This window comes from Mercenaria mercenaria, chromosome 6 (genome assembly GCF_021730395.1).
Source record: "Mercenaria mercenaria strain notata chromosome 6, MADL_Memer_1, whole genome shotgun sequence".
Lineage (NCBI taxonomy): Eukaryota > Metazoa > Mollusca > Bivalvia > Venerida > Veneridae > Mercenaria > Mercenaria mercenaria.
The window spans coordinates 64229066-64248318 of NC_069366.1; the positions used below are offsets into that span (position 1 = coordinate 64229066).

General features: G+C 35.7%; 1 protein-coding gene across 1 annotated transcript in view; it reads right to left on the reverse strand.

The window, feature by feature from the left end:
* LOC123548581 (neurochondrin-like) overlaps positions 1-19253 on the reverse strand; it is a 32804-nt gene that overhangs the window by 10827 nt on the left and 2724 nt on the right. The window contains exons 2-10 of the mRNA XM_045335955.2: positions 17343-17442; positions 16386-16471; positions 13230-13294; positions 11436-11575; positions 10897-11024; positions 3838-3903; positions 3108-3180; positions 1169-1338; positions 385-573 (exon numbers count right to left, since the gene is read on the reverse strand). Of these exons, the coding sequence (XP_045191890.2) occupies positions 385-573; positions 1169-1338; positions 3108-3180; positions 3838-3903; positions 10897-11024; positions 11436-11575; positions 13230-13294; positions 16386-16471; positions 17343-17442 (1017 nt within the window). The remainder of the gene's footprint in view (positions 1-384; positions 574-1168; positions 1339-3107; positions 3181-3837; positions 3904-10896; positions 11025-11435; positions 11576-13229; positions 13295-16385; positions 16472-17342; positions 17443-19253) is intronic.

Consider the following 19253-nt stretch of genomic DNA (forward strand, 5'->3'; position numbering starts at 1 on the left):
GTTAAGATCAATAGTATTGGCATTATAGCTAGGAAAAACTGAGCTTTTAAAATGTTGTTTTTTGTTGGTGTGTGTCACATCAGGAATCAAGACAGTGCACTGTTTCTGTCTGATCAACTCTTTAAGTTTAGAGGTTAACTAACATTTATATCCATGGAAGCATGTTTACAAAAGGCTCTTTCAATATCTAAGTTCGGAAATTATTTCCAGGAACATTTTTATTTCAGTTTTTAGATTACTTACTGAACATTTCCATCTATGGCAGCACCTTTTATGAAATTTATCACTTTACCAAAGGCTATGACCATTGAAAGAATCTTTCTTTCAATTCAAATTTCAGAACCATTTAACTGAAAACTTTCTTTTAGCTTACAGATTAATTACCTGAACATTTGTATCTATGGAAACACGTTTTAGGAAGTGTATCACTGCACCAAAGGCTCCCACCATTGCACAGTGCAGCTGCATCACTTGCCGATCATCAATATCAATTGTGGCCCCTGATGTCAGATGATTAATCACGTTTTCCAAGAATGTATAACATGATGACAGTAATCTCCCTTTATCTGAAGCCTACAATGTAATACTAAGAAAATTAATGTCACCATTATTACAGTTGTCCATACTGTTTTACCAGTGATGGAAGAAAAACAGGACAAACAAACACAATCTACATAATAAACACAGTGGGCACACTGGACTGTCAGAAATGAATTGCCTATATCATTTTTATCGACCAAATATGATGGAGGTATAGAAAGACAGAATCCTTCTTATCTTTTAGTCCAACTGATAAACCACGAGTGTGTTGAATTTTACCTCAAAGTGACCAGTCTGGTTGTCAAAAATTTTATGAGACCCACATACAGTGATAAAACAGAGTTTGGAGATCAGTCTAAGAATGTAACATTACCATTGGTCAATATAAAAAATTGTGTTAAAAAACAGCCAATCAGGTGCCAAAAGTTTGAGACTGGTCTCTAATCACTATTTTATAAAATTTGATACAAGTCCAAATAAAGCATATATACCAGTCCTATAACCATTTTAATCTCAGCATATATGTGTAGTCTACAAGTCACAGAATGTGTAGTTGGCAAGAACAGTTTGAAGTCATATAACTGTGTAAGCTTGATGGATGGACCAAAAATGACATAAGTGTACAAACCAGTGTTAGATCTTGATCTTCCAGGACCATTCTTACTTCTACACAGCATAGATGTGTAGTGAGCAGGAACAGTTTAAAGTCATATGTGTAAGGTGGCTGTATAGAGTATATACCACACACTTGTACCATCATAGATGCTAGCTTTAGAGCAGGTTCTCTCTGTGTTGGACCTGAAAAATGGGTGTGGTGAATGTTACAGGAGTGGACCAGTAATAACAATCACTAATTTACTTTCTGTCACGTATTCTCTGCTTGCAATGTTGGCTTTTTAGGTTGGTACTGAAAGCCATGTTCTTATTTTTGGCTGAATGTACTGCATAAGAATGCCTATACAGCACACGGGAATACATCATAACAAGGAATCTGCTGATTATCATTATGGGGCACCTTAACATAGCCAGACAATGCAGCACAATCTTGCTTTGTAATATTTAGGTTAGTATGTGAGCTCATTTCAATTAAAGACTTTTCTTACCGAAAGCTTTAAAAATTGAAATATAAGATTTCCATTATTATTAGGTTATTTAACATTGTTCTGTACAATACGGAGATATATTTGGATGAGTATCCAGCTGAGAAAATCATACTGGACGAGCCGCTAGGCGAGTCCAATATGGTTTTCTCAGCTGGGTACGAGTCCAAATATATCTCGTATTGTACAGTACAATGTTAAATAACCTTTTTATTCTATATCAATTTTATCTTAGTTTAAATTAAAAATGTTTCACTGAATATTGTATTCCTGCCTTTCCTGTATTTTCCCAGCTTGGTATATTATACAGAACAATGTTAGGCCCTAAATAACCTTTTTATTCTATATTTATTTCACTTCATACGTAATATACGTAATACATTGAATGTTTTTCTGCGTATCAGTATTAAATAAATTATATGGTGCAACCTCCCTACAACAGCCATTTGGCGATTTGGGTGGTTATAATATCTGGCTGAGATATTATGCCCACAAACATTGTCAGTAAGTTTGGTGAAGATCCAACGAAAACTGAATTAGAGAGCGTGCTTTTGATGCCGCCCGCCCGCCCGCTGCCACAGGTGTTCATATAATATGCCGAGATATTATGCCCATAAACATTGTCAGCAAGTTCGGTGAAGATCGGATGAAAACTGTTGGATTTAGAGAGCGGACAAGGCTAAATTTGCAGTTTTCCTGTACGGGCTGTCTATAGGTCTGGTTACCAGACCCCTAGCCACTACCATTCAAAATTTTCTCAACCTGTGACAAAATAATAGATTTTTCCAATCAATAAGATTTTCTTCCAGTTATATCTAGATCTATTTAATTTCTATTTGGGAATACCTGTTCTTCTTCTTCTGAAACTTGTTCTAAATCAGATAGCATTGCCATCACTTGAATCGTTTTAGTGTGTTGTAAACAAACAAACAAACAACAATTCAATTTCAAGATCTGTACGTAGAGCGCCTACTTCATCCGATTTACATTCGGAACATTTTCACGCGTTTCGGGCTTTATCGTATGTTGAACATGGGACTGTTGAACTGTCCAAATACAGAAAATACAGGATCTTTTGTACGCACGTGCGTCCAAATACAGAAAATACAGGATTTTTGTATGCACGTGCGTCCAAATACCGTAATATATTGTACGGTAACGTGTTGCAAATGAACGTCCGCGATTGGATAGATAAAATAGATATAGAATAACTGACAATAAAACAAAGAAGAAATTAATGCAAATTATTTTGTTCTTTTTTTCTCTTTTGTTCACATTTGTTTCCTTTTAAGTCACAATGGGGGATGAAGATCCAAGGTGCCCAAACAGACATTATTTTGCATTTTCTCTAAGTACTCTGGCAAATATGCAAAGACCATTCTACATGAAGGATAAAGAAAAGTATGATTCATTGATTGTATTAAGTTTAATTTTAGCGAACTAAGTGTGTAAGGAAATTTATTATACCAATTTTGCTCCTCAGTATATTATCAAGACCTCTAACAATTGGACGTATCCATGGCGGCTCCACTGTCTCCTCCTGTGTCACAAACATATAGTAGAGAATATACATGAAAATATTCATTATAGCAACACATAATGCTAGGTACACTGAAATCATTTAACATCTTATGGTTTCAATTTGTGGGGACAAGAACTTGTGGATTTAAGAAACGGTAAATATGAATTTAGTCTGTTTGTTTTGAATCGCTTCCTAAGGGTCTTCATAACAATGATTTATTAATGAATATCATACTGAAATGTTAAATGACATGTACATGAAAAAAAGACAAAATAGATGAAAATGGTGATTATTTACCACCAGTTTGTATATGCAAGAAAGCCAATCCCTTTAACTCATTGTAAAACACTAGACATTCAAATCCAAAGCAAGGCAATTTTTTTCTAGATCACATGTTTAAATTGCAAGCGAGGCATACTTTCTTTGATCATATGTTCAAACCCCAAGTAAGATGTATTTTCTGGACAATGATTGGTTACAATCTGTCTAAAGTCACTTGTCCAGTACATTTGTTATATGTGGGGAAGTTGTCACTTCCTTGTAGAGAACAGGATTATACTGGCCAGCATGTATATGTATATATCTAACAACACGGGATAGGTTTACTGACTTCTGTACATAACTGAAATTGTGTTGTGAAGCTAGCTTGTCTATAAGAAATCTGGCATTACAAACCTTATCATTGGGGGCAGCTGACAGCAGGAACACGAGTGTTTTACACATCTCAAACTTGTGTAATGTCTGAAATATACAGCATTTACCCTAATATTTTTGTGTAACCAAAATCAAATTCAGTTATTTATACACAAATCGTAAAGTTACTATAAATCTAGACTTGCAGTATATCTAAAAATTAATGTACCTGGTACATTAACAAACAATTATATGAAACTAGAGAATGTTGTTTCATGATAAACATGTCTCCCTCCTTATACCATGCCGAAATTGCAAACTGACTTAAAGAAAATGACTGAACCATAACATTCAAATGAAATACATGTACACAACCAAGCTTGGCTGTAGTAACTCCTGTGAAGTTTGATGGAATTCAAACCAGCAGTTCCAACCAGAGAAGTAGCAAAAGGCAAAGAATTTGACAATCAAATATCATGACTCAGCTGAACATCATTTAATCAGCATGACGATAGTATGAACAAGAGGACCATGATGGTCCTGAATCGCTCACCTCTTCCCACATGACCCAGTTTTGAGTATGACGTCGTTTTTTCTATTATTTGACATAGTGACCTAGTTTTTGAGCTCATGTGACCCAGTTTTGAACCTGACCTAGATATTATCAAGATAAAAATTCTGACCAATTTTCACGAAGATCCATTGAAAAATATGGTCTCTAGAGAGGTCACAAGGTTTTTCTATTATTTGACCTATTGACCTAGTTTTCAAAGGTACGTGACCCTGTTTTGAACTTTACCTAGATATCAAGGTGAACATTATCACTAATTTTCATGAAGATCTCATGAAAAATATGGCCTCTAGAGAGGTCACAAGGTTTTTCTATTTTTATACCTATTGGCCTAGTTTTTGACCGCACGTGACCCAGTTTCGAAACTGACCTAGATATCATCAAGGTGAACATTCGGATCAATTTTCATGAAGATCCATTGAAAAATATGGCCTCTAGAGAGGTCAAAAGATTTTTCTAATTTTAGACCTACTGACCTACTTTTGACCGCAGTTGACCCAGTTTCAAACCTGACCTAGATATCATCAAGATGAACATTCAGACCAACTTTCATACAGATCCCATGAAAGGTATGGCCTCTAGAGAGGTCACAAGGTTTTTTTATTATTTGACCTACTGACCTAGTTTTTTACGGCACGTGACCCAATTTCAAACTTGACCTAGATATCATCAAGATAAACATTCAGACCAACTTTCATACAGATCCCATGAAAAATATGGCCTCTAGAGAGGTCACAACGTTTTTTCATTATTTGACCTACTGACCTACTTTTTGATGGCACGTGACCCACTTTCGAACTTGACTTAGATATCATCAAGATGAACATTCTGAAAAATTTTTATGGAGATCCATTCACAAGTATGGCCTCTAGAGAGGTCACAAGGTTTTTCTATTTTTAGACCTACTGACCTAGTTTTTGACCGCACATGACCCTGTTTCGAACTTGACCTAGATATCATCAAGATGAACATTCAGACCAACTTTCATATAGATCCCATGAAAAATATGGCCTTTAGAGAGGTCACAAGGTTTTTCTATTATTTGACCTACTGACCTAGTTTTTGATGGCACGTGACCCACTTTCGAACTTGACCTAGATGTCATCAAGATGAACATTCAGACCAACTTTCATACAGATCCCATGAAAAATATGGCCTTTAGAGAGGTCACAAGGTTTTTCTATTATTTGACCTACTGACCTAGTTTTTGATGGCACGTGACCCACTTTCAAACTTGACCTAGATATCATCAAGATGAACATTCAGACCAACTTTCATACAGATCCCATGAAAAATATGGCCTTTAGAGAGGTCACAAGGTTTTTCTATTATTTGACCTACTGACCTAGTTTTTGATGGCACGTGACCCACTTTCGAACTTGACCTAGATGTCATCAAGATGAACATTCAGACCAACTTTCATACAGATCCCATGAAAAATATGGTCTCTAGAGAGGTCACAAGGTTTTTCTATTATTTGACCTACTGACCTAGTTTTTGACGGCACGTGACCCACTTTCGAACTTGACCTAGATATCATCAAGGTGAACATTCTGACCAATTTTCATGAAGATCTCATGAAATATATGGCCTCTAGAGAGGTCACAAGGTTTTTCTATTTTTAGACCTACTGACCTAGTTTTTAACCGCACGTGACCCAGTTTCGAACTTGACCTAGATATCATCAAGATGAACATTCAGACCAACTTTCATACAGATCCCATGAAAAATATGGCCTTTAGAGAGGTCACAAGGTTTTTCTATTATTTGACCTACTGACCTAGTTTTTGATGGCACGTGACCCAGTTTCGAACTTGACCTAGATATCATCAAGGTGAACGTTCTGACCAATTTTCATGAAGATCTTGTGAAATATATGGCCTCTAGAGAGGTCACAAGGTTTTTCTATTTTTAGACCTACTGACCTAGTTTTTGACGGCACGTGACCCAGTTTCGAACTTGACCTAGATATCATCAAGTTGAACATTCTGACCAACTTTCATAAAGATCCCATGAAAAATGTGACCTCTAGAGTGGTCACAAGCAAAAGTTTACGGACTGACGCACGCACGCACGCACGCACGGACGGACGACGGACGACAGACACCGCGCGATCACAAAAGCTCACCTTGTCACTTTGTGACAGGTGAGCTAATAACTACACTTCATACTAATCACTCGTGAGGTTTGTTGTTCAGCCTAACTGCATGCAGCAAGTAGTGTAAACACAATAAAATATGACAAATCAAGGGAAGTAACTCTGCTAAAAGTCACTGAATCAGAACATGCCAGTGATATGTATAACTAGGCTTGACATTGATAACTCTTTTAAGGTTTAGTAGAAATTTAAGGACCATATCTCTGCTGAAAATCAAAGAACAAGAACATTTTGATGATAAGTATATCTGGGCTTGGCACAGGTAACTTCTGTAAGGTTTGGTGGAAATCCAGCCAGTAATAAAAGAGAAGTGGACAAAACATAATAAAGTTTGATGAATCAAGGGCAATAAAAAAAAAATTTTAAACGTATTTTTCTATGTTTGTAAAACGCCACTGAATATGTTTTATGTAAAAATAGGCGATTAATCAAATAAAACAGTTTCAGTTTTTCAGTTCCAATAACTCTGCTGAAGATCATCGAACCATAAAATGCCAACAATATCAACAACAAGGCTTAGCAACGATCACTTCTGTGCAGTTTGGTGTAATTCCATCAAGTGGTGTCGGAGGACTTGCTTGCACTAATTTTGTGACAGACAGACGGATGGACAGACAGATGGACCCCACTACATGTAGGAGACATAATAAGGTGCTGCCTACAAACTTTTGATTCATATATTTTTAGTCTTGGATGGCATTTTACATGCTGACAAAAAATACAAAAAATCAAAGGCCTGAAGGGCCTGAGAGTCGGCTAATGATTGATGTACTGGTAGTATAGTCTACCAGTTTCAGTTTGGTTTTAGTTTTTTTCCCCAACTGAACAGAGATTTTGTTACAATAGATGAAATGGACATTCAATCGGTGCCTAGTAAAACTTTGATTGACATTATACAAGTATTTAAACCCAATATATTTCTCTAAAATTGAAGAGTGGTTCGCAAAAATAAAAATGTTGAAAGTACAAACTACAATTTGACAGGTGACACTAAGATACTGCCCATGACTATAAATATTTTTCCAGTAAACATTTGCCTCCGGCATTACCAAAACAGGCAATTATCGGCTGGTATATATTCGCACATGATAAAATTTGAATATGAAAATTTATATATTGAAATTTTATAGTGCGGATTGCCACATACAATTTGTAACGGATGGACGAAAGAACTGTTCAGATATTTTACAGATAAGGGGCCTGGCAATAACCGTGTCACACACTAGTTATTGTTCAATCATATTATAAGGGATGTGAATTTAAAGTATACTTACTTTTGCGTTTAAAGATATGTAAATGTTGCTGAGTGTCAATATATAGTGTCATGAATGTTTACACTGACAGGAAAATTGCGCATTGAAACTAAGAGAAGTTATTGGACTAGCTACCAATTTCGGAAAAGATAACCAATATTAATAAATGCAGTTCTTTTTTAGTTAAAACCATCATTTATTCTATTTCAGACCTGTTAACCCCTTCAAAACCATGTCAGTAGTCCCCAAGTCTATGTACTTTCAATTATCCGTTTTGATTCATGTAGACAGACAGGCCCAGACAGGGCTGAAAAAATGTTTGAGCCATTTTTACGTGGTCGGTAGCAGGGTGGGTGTGGGGAGGGGTGTTCCTTCCCGCTTTGAACTGCAGTCAGATTTTGAAATGGGCATTGTGGCAGGTGGTAAAAGGGCAAATGTATCAAACTGTAAAGTGGCAATATGGGGGGGGGGTGTGGGAGGATACCCCCTCCTGCAAGTAGGGTTTGGGGTATCACCACAAGGAAATTTTGAAAATGTAGACCCTTGATACAGCCTTTGGTGCGATTTCTAACTGAAAATTTTATGTTTCAATTTCTAAATATTACCTAGATTCTTTTTAGTATTACAATATTCAAAGTATGAATGACTGTCACTTCATATTTTTACTTTCAGGTCATGCCTCAGCACTAGAATATAAGTCTGATATTGATTCTATGTATGTATTATAAAAATAAATTCTAGAATCATTTCTGTTACAATAATATCTATCATGTCTGTTACTTTAATGTTTAAATTTCATAACACAGCTCGATATTTACCCAAAATATTATATCCGGAATTACACTTTCTTTTATACTGCCAAAATCTCCAGTTTCAACAATATGTTTTACAAATTGTGATGATATGAAGACAGTTCAGCAGCAATTGGCAGTATCTGACATTGAAGTTTACGGTGAAATTATTTAAATCATTTCATAAAAAAAATTGTTTCGTTTCGTCAAAGCACTCTAACATAGACGATCTACTTTCGATTTCAAAAACTACAAGAAAATACAATTTAATGTTTCGCCGATTTGTTTATTTCTCGAAAAATAAGAAATAAAATCATTTTTAAAATCAGTAGTAATTAAACAAATCAGTAAGAGCTCTTTCTCGGGATAATTTTTCCGCTTACTGACTGCAAAAATCAAGCCATGTGTCATCATGAAAAGCAGAATGGGTGACAGTTTCATTTTTTTGCGAACCTGAATCGTAAGCAAATTATCCAAACCAGTCAAAATTCCAGAAAGGTTACGATCTAGATTCTTTCTAGTATTACAATATCCAAAGTATGACTGTCACTTCATCTTTTTACTTTCAGATCATGCCTCAGGACTAGAATACGAGTCTGACATAGATTATATGTAGGTGTAATAAAATAATTCTAGAATCATTTCTGTTACAATAATATCTATCATGTATGTTACTTGAATGTTAAAATTTCATAACACAGCTCGATATTTACCCAAAATATTATATCCGGATACGATTACACTTTTCTCCAGTTTCAACAATATATTTTACAAATTGTGATGATACGAAGACATTTAGCAGCAATTGGCAGTATCTGACATTGAAGTTTACAGTCAAATTACCTCTTATTTAAATCTTTTCATAAAAAAGTTGTTTCGTTTCGTCAAAGCAGCCAAACATAGACAATCTACTTTCGATTTCAAAAACTACAAGAAAAAAACAATTTAATGTTTCGCCGATTTGTTTATTTCTCGAAAAAAAAAGAATTAATATCATTTTGAATATCAGTAGTAACTAAACAAACCAGTAAGAGCTTCTTCTTCCGATAATTTATCCGTTTACTGACTACAAAATTCAACCCACGCAAAGTCGTAGAAGCATTGTTATAAACAGGTCAAGCGTGTTCGCCGAGAAGTGTCCTGAATGTAGTTAGGATTCATCCGCGAAGTCTTGCGGAAGAATTAACGTACTGCACATATCTTATTCGGGTCATTTAAAATGAAGCTGTCATAATTTAATTTCATCGATGTGGTAAACTCTTTGATAAGAGACATTCCAATGCTTTCAGAGGTACCCACTCAATAAAATACTAGCAGTATGTTCTGGAACTATATTTTGTCTTTCGCTGGATGTTACGCAAGCTTTGTAAGTCTGCGCAATTCATAAAATGCACAGCACAATAAATTTGTTATTTGTGCAATGATTTTAAAGATTATTTTTTGAAACGGACAGGGTAACAAATGGATAATTTGGCTAATAAGTTAATATGCAGTTTTTATTTGAATTTGTGAACATCATATTTGCTATTTTGTGACAAAAGGGCATAAAATTCGTCACCATAATCATATGCGCAAATGTATTACCAAATCCCGCAGAATCGTTATGCGTGTTTATGCTTAATGAGTTACCGCGGAAGAAAATACGTGGCTTTATTCGAGTATTGCACAATTACAAGTCATAAATATGCCAGATTACATCGTATATTGGTCATAGCAAATAGGATTGACATAAATGAACTTCATTCGATCAATGAACTCTTTGAAATTAGAGACAATCCAATGGAACTACATCACTTCGCTGTGTTGTGAGGCCATTTAAGAATGAGAAATCGTGCGCTAGCAAGGACTCGTCAAACGCTTGACAGCGTTTAGCCGACTCAACAAGAGCTGTCACTAATGGTGACAAATGCCCCCGCAGCACCTTGACCTTTGACCTGGTAACCTTGACCTTTGACCTGGTGACCCCAAAGTCAGTAGGGGTCATGTACTCAATAAGTACTATCAGCATGTGAAGTTTGAAGGTACTGGGTGCAGTGGTTCGCGAGTAAAGTGCTTTCACGCAAAAAGTTAACGTTGTGACGAATGAACGAACTAACGGATGGACAGTTGAAAACTAATAAGCCTCCCTTCGGGGGCATAAAAACTGGATTAAAAAGCTGTAGGCAATCTGTTTACTAGAAAATAATGCAAAATAGTGCTTTGTTAAAATACATTAACTATAGTTGAGTAAACATTTAGTTTTCTGCAATTAACTGGATACATACTATGTAAATATGTAGAAAAGTAATATGGCAAAAGACTGTCATAACTAGTATATTATGTAAATACCTCATCCTCAAGAAACTGTCGCCCAAGGAAGTTGACATATGAATGGTAGGCTTGCTCACATCCATTCCATGTATCTGGTCCAAAACATGACACCACACAACATATCAGCTCATGTGCCTTCTCAAAACCTAAACATTTAATTGATTTATAATACCATAATTTACCAACCATCTCTATTTATTTTCCCATAATTTGGTAAAATCACATTTAAACAGGATCAACAACTCTTACAGCTGCTAGAAATGGATCTTAACTTAAAAGGTATCTAACTTAGTTAAGACTCCAGCATCAAGTTGGCTGTTTCAAAGCATATTTTTAAACTGACCAACAAAAATATTGCAGTATTACTGGTAGGCTCAAAAAAGAGTAATAAAACTGAGTTTCGTAAGGTTTAAATTCTGGGATTTTCTCACGCTGTATCTCCCTCAGATTTTTGAGTAAATCACAATATTTTACAGAAGATGACCACATCCCAGCCATTTCACGATTTTTTAAAGAAAATACATGTTATCAATATATCCTGAAACACAAATTCTTACCATAGCTCTGTGAGATAACAGCTTGGCAGAAAGTAGACACAGATTTAGCCTTGAGGAGAAATTCCAACCCAAGCTCTGACTGACATAAGCTGTTGAAACAGTCATAGGTATCATCTACCAGTTGTTTATCTTCCTCTTCTCTGAAACAGAAAAACATAACCAGATACAAATATAGTGAAACCCATCCTAAAGATCATCTAAAAACAAATATAACCTGGCTCAGTCGCACAGCTTCTCCTTTCTTCTCCAAATAAAGCTTTGTTGCTGAGTTTAAGTCTCATCACCAAAATGCAATTCATAATTATGACTACGTTCCAGTTTTTATGGAGGAAAGTGCCCGGGGTTCCTATGGGCTTTATTCATGGGTAAAAAAGCTTCCACAAATCAGATGAAATCAGTAAGTCAAGATTATAATGACAAGTGGATTTAGTATATTGTTTAGGTTAAAGGCGTAGATAATGATAATCAAAATTTCTGTTTGATTAATAATATTTGTCATGTGTTTACGAATTGGATAAAATTATTCATCCCAAAGGCACCAGGAAATTGGATGGTAATGAGGCTTGCCGAACTACCGTCCATGCACAAGTGGCTGAGAGACAGGTATTGCAATCCGATTTGGAAGCACATAACTGATATTTTTGGATATATTTTCTTGTATACTGTATACATATAAGCTTTTTATTCTGGTAGACAAATTTTCTTGCTTACTGTAGCACTTTAGTTTATTGAAATCCTACTGTAACAATTATACATGTTAATTTTTGTTTCCCTTGTGACTAAAATGCATTAACTGCATCAGAGTTTCAAGGTTTGACCAATATGTTTTTTGTAATATACACTTCCGATGCCCATGTTTTTGATTATATTTGAAATAGATAGTTTCTATCATGATCTCATTTATTTACCTGGATGGAAAGTTTACCAAACTATGAAGGTGGACTCTTCACAAGCTTTCCACTGACCGAAAAGGCAAGTTGTACTAACGTCTTTAATTGAAAGGCTTTTTTCTTCTATAATAGGGGTTACTGAAATCCCCTCCCCCACCCCACCTCCCAAAAACTCATTTTAAAAACTACGAGCTGCGTTCAATAAACGCTTGATGCCCCCTTGCCGATAAAAAGCAACCCAAGTCCAAAACGAGTCCAAGGTCAAACTGAGGTCAGGTGATGTTTGAAGATGAGGAATGGTCACAGGTTACATCTGTATTAATATCAATTCATTCTTGTAAGCGGTATTTATGCTAGGCGAAACGGTCCCATTTGGTTAACCAAGAGATGGCCCATATAAAGCAACCTAAGTCTAAAATGAGGTCAAGGTCAAACTGAGGTCAGGTGATGTCTGAAGATGAGGAATGGTCACAGGTTACATCTGCATTAGTATCAAGTCATTCTAGTAAGAGGTATTGATGCCAGACGAAACGGTCCGATTTGGTTAACCTCGTACGGACGGACGAACGGATGTTCCTACATATGAATACTTATGTGGCTACACTTTTGTTCTCTCTATTGTTCTTTCAGCCACGTAAGAGAAAAATAGCCACATAAAAGCCTTACGGAATGAATGACATCAAAGAAAAAGTACAGTTACCTGTTGTTCCTATAGCCACCTAAGTATGCAAATGTGAGCTCGGATGAACGAACGGACGAACGGACAATCACTATATGCCTCCCGCACCAGTTGATGCCGGGGGCATAAAAACTGAATTTACATTTTGGTTATTTATTCCTTTTTTACCAAATACATAGGTCTGAATCCCTTTCCCTGTTTGTAAAACAAAATGTAAAAACTTACCCGGGATTGAGAAGAACAATGTTGTTAAAGCTTGTAACATTTTCTGTGAGAACTGGACTGTTAGCCTGTACTCAAATAAATAAAAGACATGTTTAACAAGAGGGCCATGATGGCCCTATATCGCTCACCTGTTATCACTGCACTTGAGGACAAGAAGGTCCTCAGAAAAAATATCTAAGTCCAAAGGACAGGAACAACAAAGGGAAGAAATTTAACCAAAAAGAAAAAAAAAAAATCTTACAAGGTATAGATATGTTAAAATACACCTAAAAATGGGAGGTACCATCCATGTTGTACCACAGAAAACTGGTCTCGTGTTTTCCCTACGGCCAATAATAAAAAAAGTTACTTAAAATAAGCTATTTATAGTAACGTAAAAGGGAAGTAATTAAAAAAATAAATATTGTAAGTGGACAAAAGAAGGATCTGCCAAATAAATCTGTTGACATAAATGAAATTTCAGATCAGTCTCTTCATTAGTTATGGAGATATAACAATTTTAATTTGAAATAAAGGGAGGTAATTTGACATAAAATCAGTCCATAGCTATCTACCCTGATTGTCTCAGTCCAACTAATAACAATAATGAAATTTCAAATAAGTCCTGTAAGTACTTACTGATATAAATCCATTTTGATAATAATCAGAGGAGGTAATCAGATATAAAATAACTCTGGAACCTATGATTGGATCTGACTTGTCATGGAATCCAAGATTTCTTGTTGTTGAAGGTATTTTGGAAGTTTGTATCAAATAAAACCATAAATGAAGTCTCTATATGGCTGCAAAAGCCAAAATAGCCAATTTTGGACCTTCAAGGGGCCATAACTCTGGAACCCATGATGGAATCTGGCCAGTTGAAGAAAGGAAGCAAGATCTTGTGGTGATACAAGTTGTGTGCAAGTTTGGTTAAAATCAAATCATAAATGAAGCTGCTATTGTGCAGACAAGGTCAAAATAGCTAATTTTGGCCCTTTCAGGGGCCATAACTCTGGAACCCATAATGGGATCTGGCCAGTTCAAGAAAGAAACCGTGATCTTATGGTGATACAAGTTGTGTGCAAGTTTGGTTAAAATAGAATCATAAATGAAACTACTATCGTGCAGACAAGAAATTGTTGACGGACGCATGAAACGAACGCACGGACACACGAAGGACGAAGGGTGATCACAAAAGCTCACCTTGTCACTATGTGACAGGTGAGCTAATAAAACAAGTCTGTTGATCTGATAATTCGACATTTTAAAATAAACCGGTGTGAAATAAAGACACTGGTAACATTCAGCTTATTTGCCTGTAATAAACTCCTTACAACTACTTAAATGAAGGTTTATGCATTTTTTTTTAATTTTAAAACTGATTTTTTGAAGATTAGGAATAATACAATAACAAATTTTTGTCAAGTGAAATCTATTATTTCATAAATTATTCATGACAAAATGTTGCAGCATTTCTTTTTCCTATCAGTATATTCTGATAAACTTAGCGTATAAGAAAGAACTCTGGTTTGTTCAACATGTGTACTTTAGAAAAGTAATGAGAATTGGATTTAAAGGCAAATTGACATCTTTAAATAACTAATACTCACAAAAGATGTCAGTAGAATTCTTTTTTATAAGAACTAGAGACATCACTTAAAAGTGATGAACACCTCTCAGGGTTTCCGCTGCAATTCGCCAAAGTCGCCAATGGCGAAAAAAAATAAAAAATTGGCGAAAAAAGTTTTTGCTGTAGATGTATTTTTTACAATGTGTATTTCTCTGTCTTAATACTCTCCGTCTTGCCTAAAAAAATCAATATTACCCGCGGGCGTTTCCGTTCATGATACACAATACACAGCGTGTCACCAAGCGAGGGATTAGCGATTCAGCATCAATTACACAAGCTGCCACGTGCCTCTCGATCTTTGACTTTAATTTAAACATGCGATAAACCAATGACAGCTTTGGGTGTAGAACACATGACGAATTTTATCGGCAAAATTATTAAGCTCCGCCTTTACATATGTCATCGTTGATTGAAGTAATGGCGTGGCAGTAAACAAAATTTAATGAAAGTCATGTTTCACAGACTGAATTAAAAGACAATGATAGCTAATTTATTCATGTTTTAACAAGCGGAATCACAAAAGTAGTGTCAGAGTAACCATTTCTAAGTTATATTTTGTAGCAAAACTTCGGAATGAACGACTGACGGGACATCCGCGATAAATTCCAATAATTTTTAATAATCATGATTGGAGATTGATTTTTGCAAATTCCAATGAAAAACTGCCATAAACAAGCAGGAATAAATGGTAAAAATTAACTCTGGCCATAGAAAATAAGTTTTTTTTGTCACACATTTTCGTGACCCCAATTTCCGATTAATTTTGGTCATTCAGAGAAGACCTACCTATGCAAATATATTTTTTAATTTTTGCCGAGAAGTACCCTGCTATTTTGGCAAAGAAATAATAACATTTTCTCAAAATTTAGACAAAGAAATACACCAGAGGCCACCATTCCATACCTGTATTTTATAATTTTTTCCAGGGGGAAAACCCTCTGACCCCCCCCAACCCCACCCCTCACACTCATAAAGAGGGTACTAAGCCCTCCTTTACCTCATAATTTTGGACCTTAAAATGCACCAGAGGCCACCAATTCATGCCTGTATTTCAAAATGCCCCAGGGGGAAAGCCCCCTGACCCCCCACCCACTCATCAAAAGGGTACTAATTTGCCATTATCTCAAAATTTTGAACATAAAAATGCACCAGAGGCCTTCATTTCATGCCTGTATTTCAAAAATTTCCAAGGGAGAGCCCCCTAACCCCTCCAGTGTGTTGGAGAATACACTCACAGGACGCCCCCTCCCCCTATGTGTCGTTGACTTCGATATTTTGTGGTGGAAAAAAAATTGGGGCCAGTGGAAACCCTGCCTCTGACCTTGGAGGGAATGACCCAGCTGCACCTAATACCTCATCATGATCAACATTTTTATAAAGGTTCAGAGGGATCACTCAGCTGAAGGATTTAGGACAGAGAGACTAATAAACTAATTAAAATAATGTAGAGATGGGCAGTGCAGTACTGTAACTACTACATGCCTCCTTTCAGGGCTATAAAAGCTAATGTAATCATATAAATGCAAGGTAAGAATTGTAAAACATACAACTTCTGGTTCAGTACACAAGGCAGACAGCACTGACATTGCCACATTCTTGTAGATGTTTGGTGGACAATCATCTGGTACTTTGTCTAAAATATTCACAATTATGACAGAATGAACTCTTCAACAAACAAATCCCCCAAGCAGTCTTTTGTATCTTAGTCATTTGTTCTTCTGTCAAATGAATATGCAACCGCATGATTTATAGACTTTGCTATGTTCCTTTGTATTTTTGTTTGTTCTCTACCAGCTTACTTTATATTTCCTGATAATTAAGTAATTCATTCTGACACAAATATGTCAGTCTTTTATATTACGATTATGGAAAAAATTTATGTTTATGGTAACAGTCTCAAAACAAGCTACGAAGAGTGGGAGTGAAATTTTTATGTACGTCTGGGTTGTCAAAGACACATATCTTTTAAGCCTTATGTTTTTCTTTTTCTTTTTTTGATTTAACGTCGCACCAACACATGATAGGTTATATGGCGACTTTCAAGCTTTAATGGTGGAGGAAGACCCCAGGTGCCCCTCCGTGCATTATTTCATCGCAAGGGGGCATTTAGGCCTTATGCCATTATCAAACTTTTACAACAATAATAACCTGACAACATACTGGAAACAAAGTTTTACACTATCTAACATTTTTTCCAAAATTTTATGGCTGAAACAAACTGAAATATTGAACTGAAGGTACTAAATGGTAATGACAATTTAGTTTTACCACCTACCAAATTCTTCAATATGTTATTGACTGAATCACAGAATATGCAGCATACAATCAAAATAATGAGCCTTAACATCTATCAACCATCCTGTAATGAAGTGAATGATCAGAACATTCAATTTGGGGACTTGTTGCTTTTAAGCATGCTTAATTTCACTTACAGTTCTTACCTGAAATCCCACCAGTTTATTGTTCAAGTTTTACAATATTGAAAATCATAATAATTTTCTTACTAGTTTTTAGAAGCCTTGAGAAGAACTTCCCTCCAACTGCATCAAGAATTTCTCGCTTTATGCTTACATCACATGACTTGTCCTTTGTTGTCTTGGCAACCTAAATAAACAAAAGTGAATACATTTAAAACTATTTGTTGTAAATTCTATAGACTTTGATTTAATAATACTTTTCTTTTGAAATTTTAAATGCAATAAATGCCCAGCAGCCTGCAGGGGTATGATATCATAAAAGACAAAGATGGCACCCATTTAAAACTTGTAGTCGCATATCAACACCTTAAATACTAATCTTCACATGCAGTCAAACCTGTATAAAATGGCCCTGTTTGCAAGAGACACTACAGGGTTCATACAGAATTCTGTTACTCAATTTCCATGATATTTCCATGATCTTCAGTGATTTTCCATTATACGGTAATGTATCACTTTTACATGACATTAAGGCAAATTATTGCATATAACTAAATATTAAATAGATTCATCACTAGTACTGGTCTCAATTTTGGTAACAGGCTTAAAACAAGAGCACTGCCTTGCGGGTGTTGCCGCTCATCTGATTTTTTTTGTATAATAGAAAAATTGTCCTACCCATGATTTTCTAAGTTCAAAAAGGGCCATAAAACTTGCAAAAAGCAGGATGGAGTTATGTTTCTTGATGTACAGAGTCAGCTTATGATGGTGAACAACAGTTGCAAGTTTCAAAGCAATAGCTTTGATAGTTTAGGAGAAAAGCTGACCTAAACATAAAACTTAACCAAGAAATCTGATATTTTTTAAGTCCAAAAGGGGCAATAATTCTTGCAAAAAGCAGGACAGAGTTAGGTTTCTTGCTGTACAGGGTCAGTTTATGATGGTGAACAAGTGTTGCAAGTTTTAAAGCAATAGCTTTGATAGTTTAGGAGAAAAGCTGACCTAAACATAAAACTTAACCAAGAAATCTGATTTTCTAAGTCCAAAAGGGGCAATAATTCTTGTAAAAAGCATGACAGAGTTATGTTTCTTGCTGTACAGGGTCAGCTTATGATGGTGAACAACTGTTGCAAGTTTCAAAGCAATAGCTTTGATATTTTAGGAGAAAATTTGACCTAAACATTAAACTTAACTAAGAAATCTGATATTTTCTAAGTCCAAAAGGGGCCATAATTCTTGCAAAAAGCAGGATGGAGTTATGTTTCTTGCTGTACAGGGTCAGCTATTGATGGTGAACAAGAGTTGCAAGTTTCAAAGCAATAACTTTGATAGTTTAGGAGAAAAGCTGACCTAAACATAAAACTTAACCAGGCAACGCCGACGCCGACGCCAATCAAGTGAATAACTCATCATTTTTTTTTCAAAAAATCAGATAAGCTAAAAATAAGCTCAAATTGGCTGTCTTTTAATGTTCGTAGAAGTTTCTTTTATGGGTCGTGCCTTTCATGTGTGACTTTATTGCTGGCTCGCCCATATTTGATAAATTTATGATAGTCACAAACTGTGCTCAATGCTTTGTTGAGATCGGCCTTGAATGGTTTCAGCCATGCCTTATAGTGTTCCTCACAACACCATTCGTAATTAAATTTGCAGTTTCCTTTAGATTTACTGATATTTCAGGCTTGTCGTGGGCACTGCCATTTACTAGAAATGTTGTCGTAGCAACAGCCAGCATGGAGGTAAAATAAGCCATGTGAGACACATGTTCGTACTCAAAATGAGTGATATTTTCATGATAAAATCTATCTTTTCAAAATTCCATGATATTTCCATGACAGAGTGATTTTCCATGATATTTCCAAGATAGATTGATTTTCCATGATATTTCCAGGTCTGTGCGAGCCCTGCACTATAATGTGTCTGTAGGACACAGGGTGTGCCCCCACAAGTACATTTGTCACAAATAAGGGGCAATAATTCAAATGTTTGCAGTCTTAA